A 13,611-nucleotide genomic window follows, 5' to 3' on the forward strand; every position below is an offset into this window, starting at 1 on the left:
GATTCAAGAAAGCCAAAGTGGATCAAAGGGCTGGTGATGATGAGCATGAGGGATTGGCTGACTAGGAGCAGGAGATGGTCATGTGAGAGTCTGTTGGATTGTGGGAAATGGAGTCTGTATTGTTAGAAGCAGGAGGTGTGTTAGTACCAGTGACCAAAAGTTGGGGTAAAAATCTGAAGGAATAAATAATATAAGTCAGGGGTTTGTAGGACTGATGGAAGTTGATATAGCAGAGCTGTTGTTATTTTAAGTATGACAGAGTAAATAATAAATAGTGGATTGGTGATTTTGTATTGGAAAAAATGTGATTTAGAAAATTTGAAGGCTCTCTAGCATGCGATGATGATGAAGTAGAATAAGTGTAGAAAATGTTAGATGTAATGTGTATGCACCTTCTGCTCTGATCAGTTTGAACTGTTTGAAGTGGAATTTTATATAGCAGGAAGGGTCAATGCAGTATGAGACATTGTGAAGTATATGTTTGTTTCCATAGGACCATTGTCGGTCGCGGTGAAGTAATTGTTTGTTTCCAGGGGATCACTGTCGATTGCCCTGAAGTATATGTTTGTTTCCATAGGGCCATTGTCGGTCGCGGTGAAGTAATTGTTTGTTTCCAGGGGATCACTGTCGATTGCCCTGAAGTATATGTTTGTTTCCATAGGGCCATTGTCGGTCGCGGTGAAGTAATTGTTTGTTTCCAGGGGATCACTGTCGATTGCCTTGAAGTATATGTTTGTTTCCATAGGACCACTGTCGGTCGCGGTGAAGTAATTGTTTGTTTCCAGGGGATCACTGTCGATTGCCCTGAACTATGTGTTTGTTTCCATAGGGCCATTGTCGGTCGCGGTGAAGTAATTGTTTGTTTCCAGGGGATCACTGTCGATTGCCCTGAACTATATGTTTGTTTCCATAGGACCACTGTCGGTCGCGGTGAAGTAATTGTTTGTTTCCAGGGGATCACTGTCGATTGCCCTGAACTATGTGTTTGTTTCCATAGGGCCATTGTCGGTCGCGGTGAAGTAATTGTTTGTTTCCAGGGGATCACTGTCGATTGCCCTGAACTATATGTTTGTTTCCATAGGGCCATTGTCGGTCGCAATGAAGTAATTGTTTGTTTCCAGTAGACACTGTTGTTGTACTGAGGTTTACGTTCTTTTGTCTGAGTTGTGTTTGGACAACCGAGTGAGTTGTGCCAGTGAATGTTAAAAGAATACTCGTATTCTTCGACTAGGCAGGAATCTTCTGTTCTAGGGTGTATCAGTTTATCTTTGTCTTAATACGTGTTACAGATTTTGCTCGAAAGGTTGTTTAAAGCGGTCTAAAATGTCTAATTTAACACATAGAAAATTTATCCATGTCTCACCCACTAACTCAGGAAACAACTCCAACCAACATCAAAGCTTATAAAGACAATTACACCTGTTTCAGGAGCAACAAACCAGAACCGATAAACAGGGGACATTTTTCAGAAGGGATGTGTGTATGAATGGGTGTCTGTCCCTAAAACACTGAATGAACTGCCAAAGGCAGCTCACTTGCGGCCCTGACGCTAACCTTCCTTACTCGCCGGCGCCACATTGGTGTCAGAAGTGGGATCGTGGTGTTTGGGTGGCTCTGATGGTTTGGTGAGTCAATATGCCCGGTCTGTCGGAGTGCGCTAGCCCAGGTGGCTGTAGGGGCAGGGTGCCCGGTCCAGCAGTGGGTGGAAGAGCGACTCGGCAGTGTAATGGGGTGCGGTCCAGACACAGAGCCACCCAGTGGACGCTGGTGAGTGGGTCACCGGGACGGTTGACCATTAGGGAGGGGGCAGTGTAGCGTTGCCACTGGGTCTGGCACGGGCTTTACCCAGAAAGCCTTGCGGCAGTGGTGTCTAAGCTCACCGTGGCCGTGTATCCCGATGTTGGGAGTGGGGTGGCTGCGGTGAGGGCTGGGTAAGTAGCTTATATGTTTGTCTGTTGTATGATTGTATGTGTGTATGAATGGGTTAAGTGGCTAGAAGGGATGTTTGGGCCATGGAAGGAAGTTATTGCAAGTTTGGTGATGTCAGCATGCGTGGGAACGGCAATTTTAGTGGTATGTGATTGTTGTGTCCCGTGTATCAGGGTGTTAATGGGAAGATTTGTAATAGATATAGTGAGTAGAGGAAGCAGAGGGGGGCAGGATCCACCAGTTATCCAGATGGTGTTGGCTGATTTGTCGAGATATCAGGTAGATGATGATGAGGAGGATACCCTTGAAGGTGGGCCGGAAGACCCACTTCGAGCGGCATAAGTGCTACTAACTCTGCTTAATTAAAGGTAAAACCGACCAGACAAGATGAGGAGAGAGGACCAGCACTACGGATCATACACCGAGAGGAAGGAAGGACTGGCAGAGGCAGACACTGAGGGGACTGGAAGACCCACTCCGAGAGACAGAAGGGACACCAACTGAACCAGCCAACAGGGAACAACCCACAGCAGAAAAGCCCGACAAAACCGACTATGTGGAAGAAGAGTCCAGCGGAATCAACGGAGCGGAACGACGAGGGGGGAGAATTTAGTTAGACTAGGAGACAAAAACATAAACATATAGTTCGCAGACACATAGACCATCTTTGAAAACACTAGTTAAGTGCAACACACATAGTTTAGCTACAAAACGCAAGGGGTTAGTTCAGGATTGTTTACAATGTATATATGTTTGGTACTCTGCTAGTTTTAGGAAATGTTTGTGCTGCTGTGGAAACAGGTAAGACCGACAGGGGAGAATCCATAAGACATTAGGAGTCATGCAGAGACACAGGAGCTATGGGCCCCTTCTGAATATCTGCAGCTCCGTCTGGTGGAGGACAACCTGAACGGACTTCCTGTGGAAGCTACGCACCCATTGTGTTTATTTTATTTTTCTTCTCTTTTTGATTTCCTATTTTTTAAATTACTTTATTTTTGATTTCCTGTTTTTATTATTTTTTGTTTGTTTGTTTCAGGGTTAGGAGCTGTTGCGATAGGTACGGTTCCTTTAGTTTAATTGGTAGCCTTTTTATTTTTAGAAACGTTTTATTGTATAAAATTCAGCCCAGTGGCCATGTAGTCAGAAGGGGTTAAATTGGGGGGTTGCTGACAGCTATCCTTATCTCCTGGGATCTAGAAACACCTAACCTATAGTTAAAAGTTATTGTGAAAGCATTAAGATGCTTCCAAGGGGGGATTGTTAGGTTTTTAACATATCATTATTAAACATAAATTACATCCAGACCACATGGTCTATTGTTCAAAATGACGCCGTGACCCGGATCCCCCCCCCCTGACTCATACCGAAGGGGGGAGGCGGAGCCCGAGGCTTTTTAACACATTTCATTGGCTCCAACAGCAGCGGCGTAGGAGGAGCCTAGACTAGTTTTAAAAAAGGGATGGCGGGCTCAGATCGGCCTCTTTCTTACGTGGTGTGTCTAGACTGCAGGAGAAAAGGAGTGCCGGCCGGCTTAGCTCTGATATATATTCACAGATTATTTTTACACTTAATAAAGTGTTTTAAAGAGTACTTTCTGGACTTCCTTCGACTGCTTTCTTCAGGACCTTTTGAACAAAAGATTTATCCTAACAGGTGCCAAAACACCTTTTAAGTGTTGTAAAAACGAACAACAATCAGGTAGTAGAACAGACAATAAACAATAAGTACAAAATAAACTGGAGATACAGTGGTGTACTGGTGTACTGGTGTACTGGTGTTTTGGTGTACAGGTGCATGAAGCTCATTTAATAGTCACCAAATGCTATACAAAGCGTTTAATGGTCCACTGAGTAATCAAACCAGAGGAGCTGCAGGACTGAACAATCTGGTATTTGTTTTTGTCCTTGAGGGGTCACCAAATGTTGATAGAAAATGTCCCAGAATTAGCATGCAGGGGACTCTCCTAAACCGGTGGAGACAAAGATCAGCTACGTAAACAGCGCTTACATCTCATGTTTAAATTTTAAATAACAAACCACTTATCTAGCACTCTCTGCATGTCTTTACAGTGATGCATTCTGGGAAAATAGTCCACACAGAGTAAGAATGTTCAGGCTGTAACCCTCACCCTAACCCTTCCATGGCACCTGGTAGGAGTGCCCTTCCAGTGCTAAGCCAAATCAGTTACTCCAAGGTTGGAGAGAGTAGACAGTAGGATGCTGTGATTTACATTTACATTTACATTTTCAGCATTTAGCAGACGCTTTTATCCAAAGCGACTTACACAATGAGCGGAACACAATGAGCAATTGAAAGTTAAGGGCCTTGCTCAGGGACCCAACAGTGGCAACTTGGTGGTGGCGCGGCTTGAACCGGCTTGAACTTGATTTACTGTTTCAAATGCTGCAGAGAGGTCAAGAAGAATGACCTTTGACACTTTGGCTGCATGAAGCTTCTCAGTAACAACCACAAGAACTGTTTCTGTGGAGTGTGCTGCCTTGCGGTGTCTAGTGTAGGTTTCTTAAGTTAGGTGTTGACCTGAGACTTCTTGAAAGCTGTAGGAACATCACCTGATGTCAGTAGATGGGATAGGATCAAGTGTACATGTAGTGCGATTGCTGGATGAGAGAAGCTGTGCAACCTCATCGGTGGTGAGTGGAGTGAAGCTGATGAGTGTGTTGGTGGGTTGAGGGTCAGTCTGAGAGAAGGATTGATTGTCGATCTGCAAAGTCAGTAGCAGTAAGAGAGGTGAGGGGATTCAAAAGTGAAGAAAAGATAGCATGAAGTTTGTGTGGATCAGGAGCAGACTGTTCGAGCTTGGCTTTGTGATTAGATGTTTTTGCAGCAGTCACGTCGGATGAGAACCTGGACAGTACTGAGTGGTAGGAGAGGAGATCAGCACTGAGCTTAGATTTCCACTTTCTCTCAGCTGCCCTTAATTCTTTTCTATTGCTGCACAATGCATCTGAAAGCCAAGGAGCAGGGTGAGAAGGTTTTCCTCGTTTGAGGGAGAGAGGACAGAGCTGATCAAGAGAAGTTGAAAGAGAAGAGAGTAAAGTATTAGTAGCAGAGTTGAGTGAAAGAGTAGCAATCAAGTCAGGGTTTGGTAAGGAAGTTAGGATGCTAGAGATCAGTGCCAGGGTCTGTCATGCCGGGGTCTGTCATGGTATGGGGCGTACCAAGGTCATTTACACTGTGATGCAGCATTAATGCAGAAAAGTACATTGAGCAACATGTGCTGCCTTCAAGGCGTCGTCTTTTCAACAAGACGATGCATGGCTGCGGAAGAAGAAGCGGGTACGGGTACTGGACTGGCCTAAGGCGTGTTTACAGAAGAAAATAGACAAAATAACACATGAAACACTTCGTCACTTGGTATCTTTGGTGCCAAAACACCTTTAAAGTGTGGTGAGTGTGGTGAGAAAGAACAACAACAATCAGATAACAGAATAAACAGTAGGCAGTAAGCACAGAATAAACTGGAGATACAGAAGTGTACTGGTGTACAGGTGTTCAGGTGTACTGGTGTTTTGGTGCATAAAGCTCATTTTATAGTCACCAAATGCTATACAAAACTTTTAATGGTCCACTGAGTAACCAAACCAGAGGAGCTGCAGCTGCAGGACTGAACAATCTGGTATTTGATTTCGTCCTTGAGAGGTCATCCAATGTTAATAAAAAATGTCCCAAAATTAGCATGCAGGGACTCGCCTACACCGGTAGAGACAAAGATCTAAGAAGGATTAAAGCCTTTCTCCAAACAATCAGTGATTCTACTTTTATTAGGTTCCTTACATGGACTGACTGGTACCTGTTTGTTTATACTTAGTTCCACCTTCTTTAGTCCTTCAGTAAAGCACGTAGCATAGAGCAGATTCTGTTGTTTTACCCCGAGGTGGTTCTGATGGAAACCTGTTTACCCACCCGAGGTTAGGGAACGAATTCGAGTCTGCCGTGCCAACAATGCTGCTCCTGCCAGATGTGACAGGTACCTGGCGTGAACTGAACTGAGTAATAACTCCAATTTTTTTTTTTTGCTAGTTATAACTTTTAGTTCATTTTAATTCTGTGTTTGTATGATTTGTGTAAATTCTATTTATTTAAAGTATGGATGGGGTCCCTGCTGAGTCTGGATCCTCTCAAGGTTCTTCCTGTAATTTTAAGGGTGTTTTTCCCTGCCACTGTCACAGGGGTTTTCGTTTTTGTATCTGTTGGTCCTGGATTCTGTAAAGTTGCTTTGAGACAATGTCTATTGTAAAAAAAGCTATATAAATAAATGGTTCTCCTGTTTCTCACAGGAATGTGTTACTTTTTACACTGAGGGAAATAAAAGCTTCCATCTTTGTTTTTAAAGGAAAGGACTTTTTGTCTATATTGAAAGATATACGAACATTTAGCACGTCAGTCCATCTGTGTCAACACTTCTACAGGCTAAACAGGATGTAAATCAGGATTCAAATCTATCCTCACTGATGAGACCGGAGGTTTTTGGAAGGGTCCAATCTTGTGATTAAGAAGTACGGTGTAGACTATATATAAATATTTGTGTTTAATGATGAGAAACTGAAAGTTTCACGTTCTGTGGTGGATGAATATTTGAACTTCATCGATCGGTACCTGCTTGTCTAGTCTTCTTAGCTTCTTCAGTTCTTCAGTAACACATCGATGATGAAGCAGATACTGATGGTCCTCCTGTTTCTCACAGGTAAGTGTGGTACCTCATGGTTTTACTGGTAGAAAATTTGAGTTGAATAAATGAGTAGATGGATGAAAAGATGGACGAATAGATCTCTGACCCTCTGAATGGGGTTCTGGATAAAAAGATTAATAAACAATCGAATTAGTTAATACATTAACGAACTGATGGACGAATAAATTAAATAATAAATGATAAGATATACTTTATTTGTCTTATCCTCCTCACTCCCGAGATCGGACGCTTTAAAAACAAACATTATCCTGTAACAACACTTGTTCATTTCAGTCTTTTAAACAACATTATACAAAAAAAAGAATAACTTTTGCATTAGGACTGTGAGTTATTCAGTGTCCAGTATACTGGACATTTGGAATTATGTAAATATGAAATGTGCAAGATTCTGAAAAAATGTGCATATTATTATTACCATTATAACATGTGACATATCAAGTATTGTACATTTATGGCATAATGTAATACATGTTTATAATATTAAAAAGCATATACTAGTTTATACAGAAGTTAAAATTTACATTTTTCCTATTTTATATAAATATTTTAAATATTTAATTTAAAACTTTTAATTTAAAAAACTCAAATCTTAAAAAAGTAATTTAATTAAAACATTTAGCTTTGTTCATTTCCCCTTTTCTTATAAACAAACTTTCCTTTCATAGATATATTTTAAAAACCAGGAACATTACTAAAACATAAAACAGAATATACAGTTTGTCAATATTGATTTTAAATTTTAAATTATCCACATACCTATCTTTCAATATAAAAATTTTGAAAATAAATTATTCACATCAAAACCTTTTGCATTTCAGCTTTGAGTTTTTCTTTTCTTTTTTTAATGGGACCTTGTGTGTAACTCATAAAAGCAGTTTTGTTCAACTTAAATGCAGAGAAATACATTACATTTTAAACATTTTAAACATCTTATGCGTGATTTTTTAGTGCAGCCAGGGTTTCTGCACCTCTGAAAGCTGGTGCTATCACTACCCACCACTGGCAAGTGCTCTGCCCCACTGCATCTAACATCTTGGCTCAGAATCACGTGACTCCCTATCACTATCCTGTTGATATTCATCCTCGCTACTCTCAACACTGCAGTCACTATCATCTAGTAGTGTAAGCATCTCATCTACTGTCAGCCCTTAATATACATGAATAAGTTATGTACAGCACGAAAAATGCAAGAAGTGATAGTGATGCACGTCTTCTAATTCATAGTTAGCATGACAAACTACAGGAAAGAACTGACAATAAATTCAAAAACAATATTTCTCAATGCTAGATTACAGACAGTCTTTTACCATCTACTGCTTATAATATTGGGTGCGTTTGAAAACATAGTGAGCTCTCTCAAGTGAGCCTCAGAGAAGGAGGCTGTCCGAATTCTTAGACACCTTAAAATGCTGCCTAGTAATGCCTGGTTCACACTACACGATTTTTGCCCTGATTTTCACTCAGCGACTGGTCGGCGCTAGATTTGCCGGCTCAGGAGCGACTCGGCTCTCAATCGCTATGTGTGAACTACTCAATGCTCGGCGACCGAAGAGAGATTTCTAGCATGTCAAATATCTGGATCTGAGTCGCACAACTATCAATGAGTGCTATGTCGAACAGCCAATGAGAACGCAAGATACGGGGTGAGGGGAAACGCAGGGGAGGAGTGTAAAAGGGTGGTACAGGGGCGTAATATAATTTATATCAGAATACATCAGGATACACGCGTTTTACAGTATTTCTGACCTTATCGTTCTCTACAAAACATAATACCCACGCTGCATTGCGAAAAATATTTATTAAGTCACTACAGAACAATCCATGCTGTTCACGTTGCCAAATCCACTCAGATTCATTTATTTTTCTACTTGATTTTACGCTGCACATCAGCGCACAAACTTTGATCGCTCGCTACTTGTTGACGTGCATTTTTGGACGTGGTATCATTAAACCCCTCGTCACTTCTCGCGTTTGTTCTCGTGACAGAACATAATTTGGGAGAGCAGAGAAGCTCGCCTGCGATTCCGGGTGGTGATAGATGGTGTAGTGTGAAACCCCCTATCGCCGATCAGTCGTGTAGTGTGAAATATACACCAACTGAAAGACTCCCGAGTGCAAAAGATTCAGTCGTGTAGTGTGAACTGTACAGCGACCCGACAAATCAGAAAGTCATGTAGTGTGAACTTGGCATTAGCGATAAAAGCAATCCCAGCATTCAGTGCAGCACAACTTTTCTCACAAAAAATAAAAAATATGGTGGACAAAGCAGAGCAAATGCTGAGCAAAGAATGTAAATAAATTATCATTGATTTTTTATTTGTATAAACGAGTACAAGTGTCTGCGTGAGCTCCGGTTTCCTCCCACAGTCCAAAAACATGCAGTCAGGTTAGTTAGAGACACTGAATTGCCCTATAAGTGAATGTGTGTGTGTGTGTGTGTGTGCCCTGCGATGGACTGGCGCCCCGTCCAGGGTGTTACTGTGTGCCTTGCGCCCATTGAAAGGCTGGGATAGGCTCCAGCATCCCCCCTCCCTCCTCACCACCCCTTCCCCGCGACCCTGATTTGATCATGCCATACGCAATGGGGCTTTAGGGGGTTAAGAAAGTGAGTGAGTAAGTTTACAAGTGTCGTTTATTTGCAAATGTAACCGTTTTTCGGTACAACGTTAGTTGACATGCTAGCAAATTGTGCCACCTCATCCCATTGGTTTGAATGGCATGATGCTAACTGTGTTAGCTTAATAAGCGAAAACTGATGGAATCACTGTCTGAGTAGCGCGTTTGAATAACCAGACTCACCAGGTAGTTCACTAGGTTTTCGAACACACCCACTGTGAAGAAATGAGGAGAATCTGGAGAGATGCCAGTTTAAGTAGGGCAAAGCCGCAAACCCCTGTTGAATGTCTGTGACCTTTGAGCCTCGTAGACCAGAATGTCTGTGCTTGTCCGGCCTGCCAGCCGTCCGGATCTATCTTCTGTTGAAAATGTACGGCGCAGCAATTAGTGTCCTCAGGTCTCACAGCGTTAAAAAGTCTAATTAATATAAAAGCTGTTGGAATATGGGGCAACACACATCTGTTCCAACTTTTTTGGAATGTGTTGCAGACGTCAGATTGAAGTTGATGGGTGAAAATATTGGGAATACTGTACGAATGGACTTTCTAAAGGATAGATGAATGAATAAATGGATGAGTGGATAGTATAATAAATGTCTACATTATGGTTTGAATGGAGTTTTTAAATAGATCAATGACTTAATGAGGGTTTATATTCTCTAAACATATCTGAGATGTATTCTGGGCCGAATCCTAATAGCAGCACTTTAACACTAGAAGTCCCAGAAATTTCGAGCTCCCCCCTGAAGTCCCGAAAGAGGGTCAAATGACCCTTAGTCCGAACTGACGACTCTGATGGCTCCAATTAGCATCCTTTCATTTGTAAATGTGGCCATTGCCTGAGGAATCTGCAGGGGGGAGTAGAGCTGAATTCACACTAACGTCTGTCTAATACTTGAAAAGGACTAAAAACTCACAAAGATCAGTTTCAGTTCCCTGTTCCTAAATGTTCTGTACAGAGAATTAGCCAGACATTATGTAATGGCTTTTTCCATCCAAAAGTCAGCTTTTTAAGTAGTTATAAGTCAAAAAGTTTTACCATATAAATCAATAAATTTTACCTAAAAAATCAATTTCTAACATACTCTTAACAGTTGTGAAATCAACTGGTTATATTGTACATATAGTTTGCAAAACATACAATCTGTTTCAAGTTTTCAAGTTTTTCTAAAATAATTTATTTATGTTTTTGAGTGTAATATGAGTTTATATTATGAGTGTAAGCAAAAGAATGTAAGCTGCTCCTGAGTGTGTCTGCCCACCCCCCAGCTGCATTGTTGTGCAGGGGATATGCATAAGGTTGCTAACACCTTAGCAAATTTGCATGCAGCCTTTTGTGCTGTGGGGGATAAATAGGTGACTGCTTCACCTATTTTGTTCAAAAGAAACAAAATGCAGAGAAGGCTCACCACTCAACAGGCATTGGAACTGATCCTGAGCAACACCAACCCTTGTGACTCAGATGGAGAAGACATAGTCCTTCAACCGGATTCGGACTCTGAGCTGTCTTCAGGTTAGATTTTTCAAATTACCTATTTTTATTTCCTGACTATCTTTTTTATTTAGAACCAAAACAAAATGTTAATTTGAAATTATTTATCTTGCAGATGAGGAGACTCCTCCTCTACCAAAAAAGAGAGCTCGGTTGGCGAGTGAGCCGACAGAGACCGCAAAAGATGGCACAGTGTGGCGTGAAGTACAAGTGGGGAAACGTCTCCATTTCACCCCAATAGAACCGTACCCTACAGATGGAGAGCCAAGGGCTAAGGCCAGACGAAGTGTCCGGAGTCGCCTTCAGAGCTTCCTCTGTTTTATCACTCTTGACATGCTTCGTAGCATTCAAGAATGGACTACTCAACATGCACGTCACACAGAGCAGGTGGATTGGTTCATGGATCTCCCGGAACTAATGGCATTTATTTCAGTCATTATCTTGCGGGGGGTGACCAAGGTTCCATCACTACGTGACAGCTGGTCAGCAAACCTGGCAAACCCAAGGATCATTGCAACTATGGCCCGAAACCGCTTCCAAGACATCATGCAACACCTACGCTTTGATGACATGTTCACACGCAGTGAGCGAGCGGAGACCGATAAGTTTGCTGCAATCTCCGATGTGTGGAGATCGTTTGTCACCAACTGCATCGCATCCTACAACCCTGGTCGACACATCACTATTGATGAACAGCTTTTCCCGTCAAAGACTCGCTGCTGTTTTCTGCAATACATTGCAACAAAACCAGACAAGTTTGGCATCAAGTTTTGGGTGGCTTGCGACTTGAAATCAAAGTACATCTGTAATGTCCTCCCATATCTTGGCAAGGACCCCAGTCGTCCCAGCAGGGAGAGACTGTCCGAAACTGTAGTGATGAGGCTGATGGAACCATTCATGGACAAGGGCAGAACTGTAACCACGGACAATTTCTTTACATCATTGTCACTTGCACAACGACTGCTTAGCCGGAAAACCACTATCCTCGGCACAGTCAACAAGAGTCGCCGGGAAATTCCTCAATCCACTAGACAGATGGACCGCACTGAATTCACCACTCAGGTGTTTTCAACCACTGGTGCCACACTGACAGTGTATGCACCCAAACGAAAGAAGGCCGTCTACATTCTCAGCAGCATGCACAGCGTGGTTGAGACTGAGGATACCAACAAAAGGAAGCCAAACACGGTCACACAATACAACCACACAAAGTGCGGTGTGGATGTAATGGACCAAATGGTGCGGGAGTACAGCGTGCGTGCAGGAACACGGAGATGGCCAGTCGCCGTGTTCTACAACATGATTGACATGGCAGCACTGAATGCGCATGTTCTTTATCAGGCATGCACTGGGGTGCAGGAGAGACGGGTGGACTTCCTGGTTGAGCTTGCAAAAGAGTTAGGTGACTCTCATGTGAGTGAAAAGAAGGCACGCAAGGAGAAACTCCTTCGGCAACAACCTTCCACACCCAGCCCTGGCAAAAGGGCGAAGTGTCAGGTCAACCATCGATGCACGAACAATTGTGCAACTGAGAGATGTGTTGACTGCTACAAATACACGTGTGGCAAATGTACCAGGGACATACCCAGGCAGTGCCAGGTATGTTCCGACAGTGCAGACAGACTGCTGAGTGAGTGCTGAAATGCTAGTCACACAAGAAGGACATGCCACTCACACACACACACGCAGCCCCCCACTGCAGCCTATTGTAAATATGTGTGGAATTGTTTTATTCCTTGTATTTTTTTTATTATTTTTATAACAAAAATAAAAAGCATGGAAACAAATAACAGTTGTTCTTTTGTATATTTTTCACACTGAAATTTCAGTCCTCTTGACTTAGACACAAATGCTTCTGGTCATTACTCACAGCTGTACCTTGCTCTAAAATTTCTAATTCTCTATTTAAAATATATAAAAAATGATTCATTGTTTCAGTGCTTTTTTGCTCAAATAAAACTAAACTAAATACAATATGTATAGTCTTTATATTATCAAATACAATAAACTGAATAGAACTAACTAGAAACTAAATGGCTAAACTCAATGGAAAACAACAACCTCCTGTGGTGCGACAGTAATGGCCTTATTTGCAGAACAAAAGACGGTGATTATAGGATGTTAGCTAAAATCCTTCAGGTCATTCGACCCGTCTCTGGGTTCCAAAGGTAGAAATGCTAAATGACCCCTCTCTGGGACTTCTAGTGTTAAACTCTATTCTGTAACTCTATTCACCAGACCCTTGATTCTGGATCTATTTTTGAGATAATAGAAGGCTGTTTTGGTGATGGTTTTGATATGGCTGGTGAAGGTGAGATCTGAGTCCATTTGAACACCAAGATTTCAGACTTGGTCTTTGGTTTTTAGAGACCGGGAACTGAGGTGCTCACTGACACATTGATGTTCTCCAGACACAGAAACAGTGAGTCTATTGGGCTGTAATCATCTTCTGGTGAGAGAGCCAGATATATCTGAGTGTCGTCTGCACATATATGGTAATCAGTGTTGTTGGTCTGTAGAATCCCCAAATTGTTTAAATGTGCAGGTATTAAACCTCTCATTTAAAAAACAAGATTTTCTTGTTTTATTAGATCTCAGTGCAGCGTTTGATCCAGTAGATCATAATATTTAGGATAGGCTAGAAAATGACACAAACTCTCTTGGTTTAAATACTATTTGAATGATGCTCCCTGTTTGTCCATGTAAATGATAAATGCTCGGAAAGTACAAAAGTATCGACCTTCAGCTCCCAATTTATCCATATACACTCACTGTCCATTTTATCAGCTCCACTTACCATATAGAAGCACTTTGTAGTTCTACAATTACTGACTGTACTCCATCTGTTTCTCTGCATGCTT

General features: G+C 42.0%; 1 protein-coding gene across 1 annotated transcript; it reads left to right on the plus strand.

The window, feature by feature from the left end:
* The first annotated feature begins 10,487 nt into the window (after positions 1–10,487).
* On the plus strand, positions 10,488–12,534 carry LOC134317048 (uncharacterized). The gene is made up of 2 exons (XM_062997717.1): positions 10,488–10,771; positions 10,866–12,534. Exons 1-2 carry the CDS (start codon positions 10,651–10,653, stop codon positions 12,389–12,391), a joined length of 1,647 nt encoding a protein of 548 aa, XP_062853787.1. The 5' UTR covers positions 10,488–10,650; the 3' UTR covers positions 12,392–12,534.
* The last annotated feature ends 1,077 nt before the right edge of the window (positions 12,535–13,611 follow it).

This window comes from Trichomycterus rosablanca, chromosome 1 (genome assembly GCF_030014385.1).
Source record: "Trichomycterus rosablanca isolate fTriRos1 chromosome 1, fTriRos1.hap1, whole genome shotgun sequence".
Classification (NCBI taxonomy): Eukaryota; Metazoa; Chordata; class Actinopteri; order Siluriformes; family Trichomycteridae; genus Trichomycterus; species Trichomycterus rosablanca.

Coding starts and splice junctions, on each gene's coding strand:
- LOC134317048 (XM_062997717.1), top strand. CDS start 10,651: ATGCAGAGAAGGCTCACCACTCAACAGGCATTGGAACTGATCCTGAGC. Junction 10,772..10,865: donor GGACTCTGAGCTGTCTTCAG/GTTAGATTTTTC, acceptor TTTATCTTGCAG/ATGAGGAGACTCCTCCTCTA.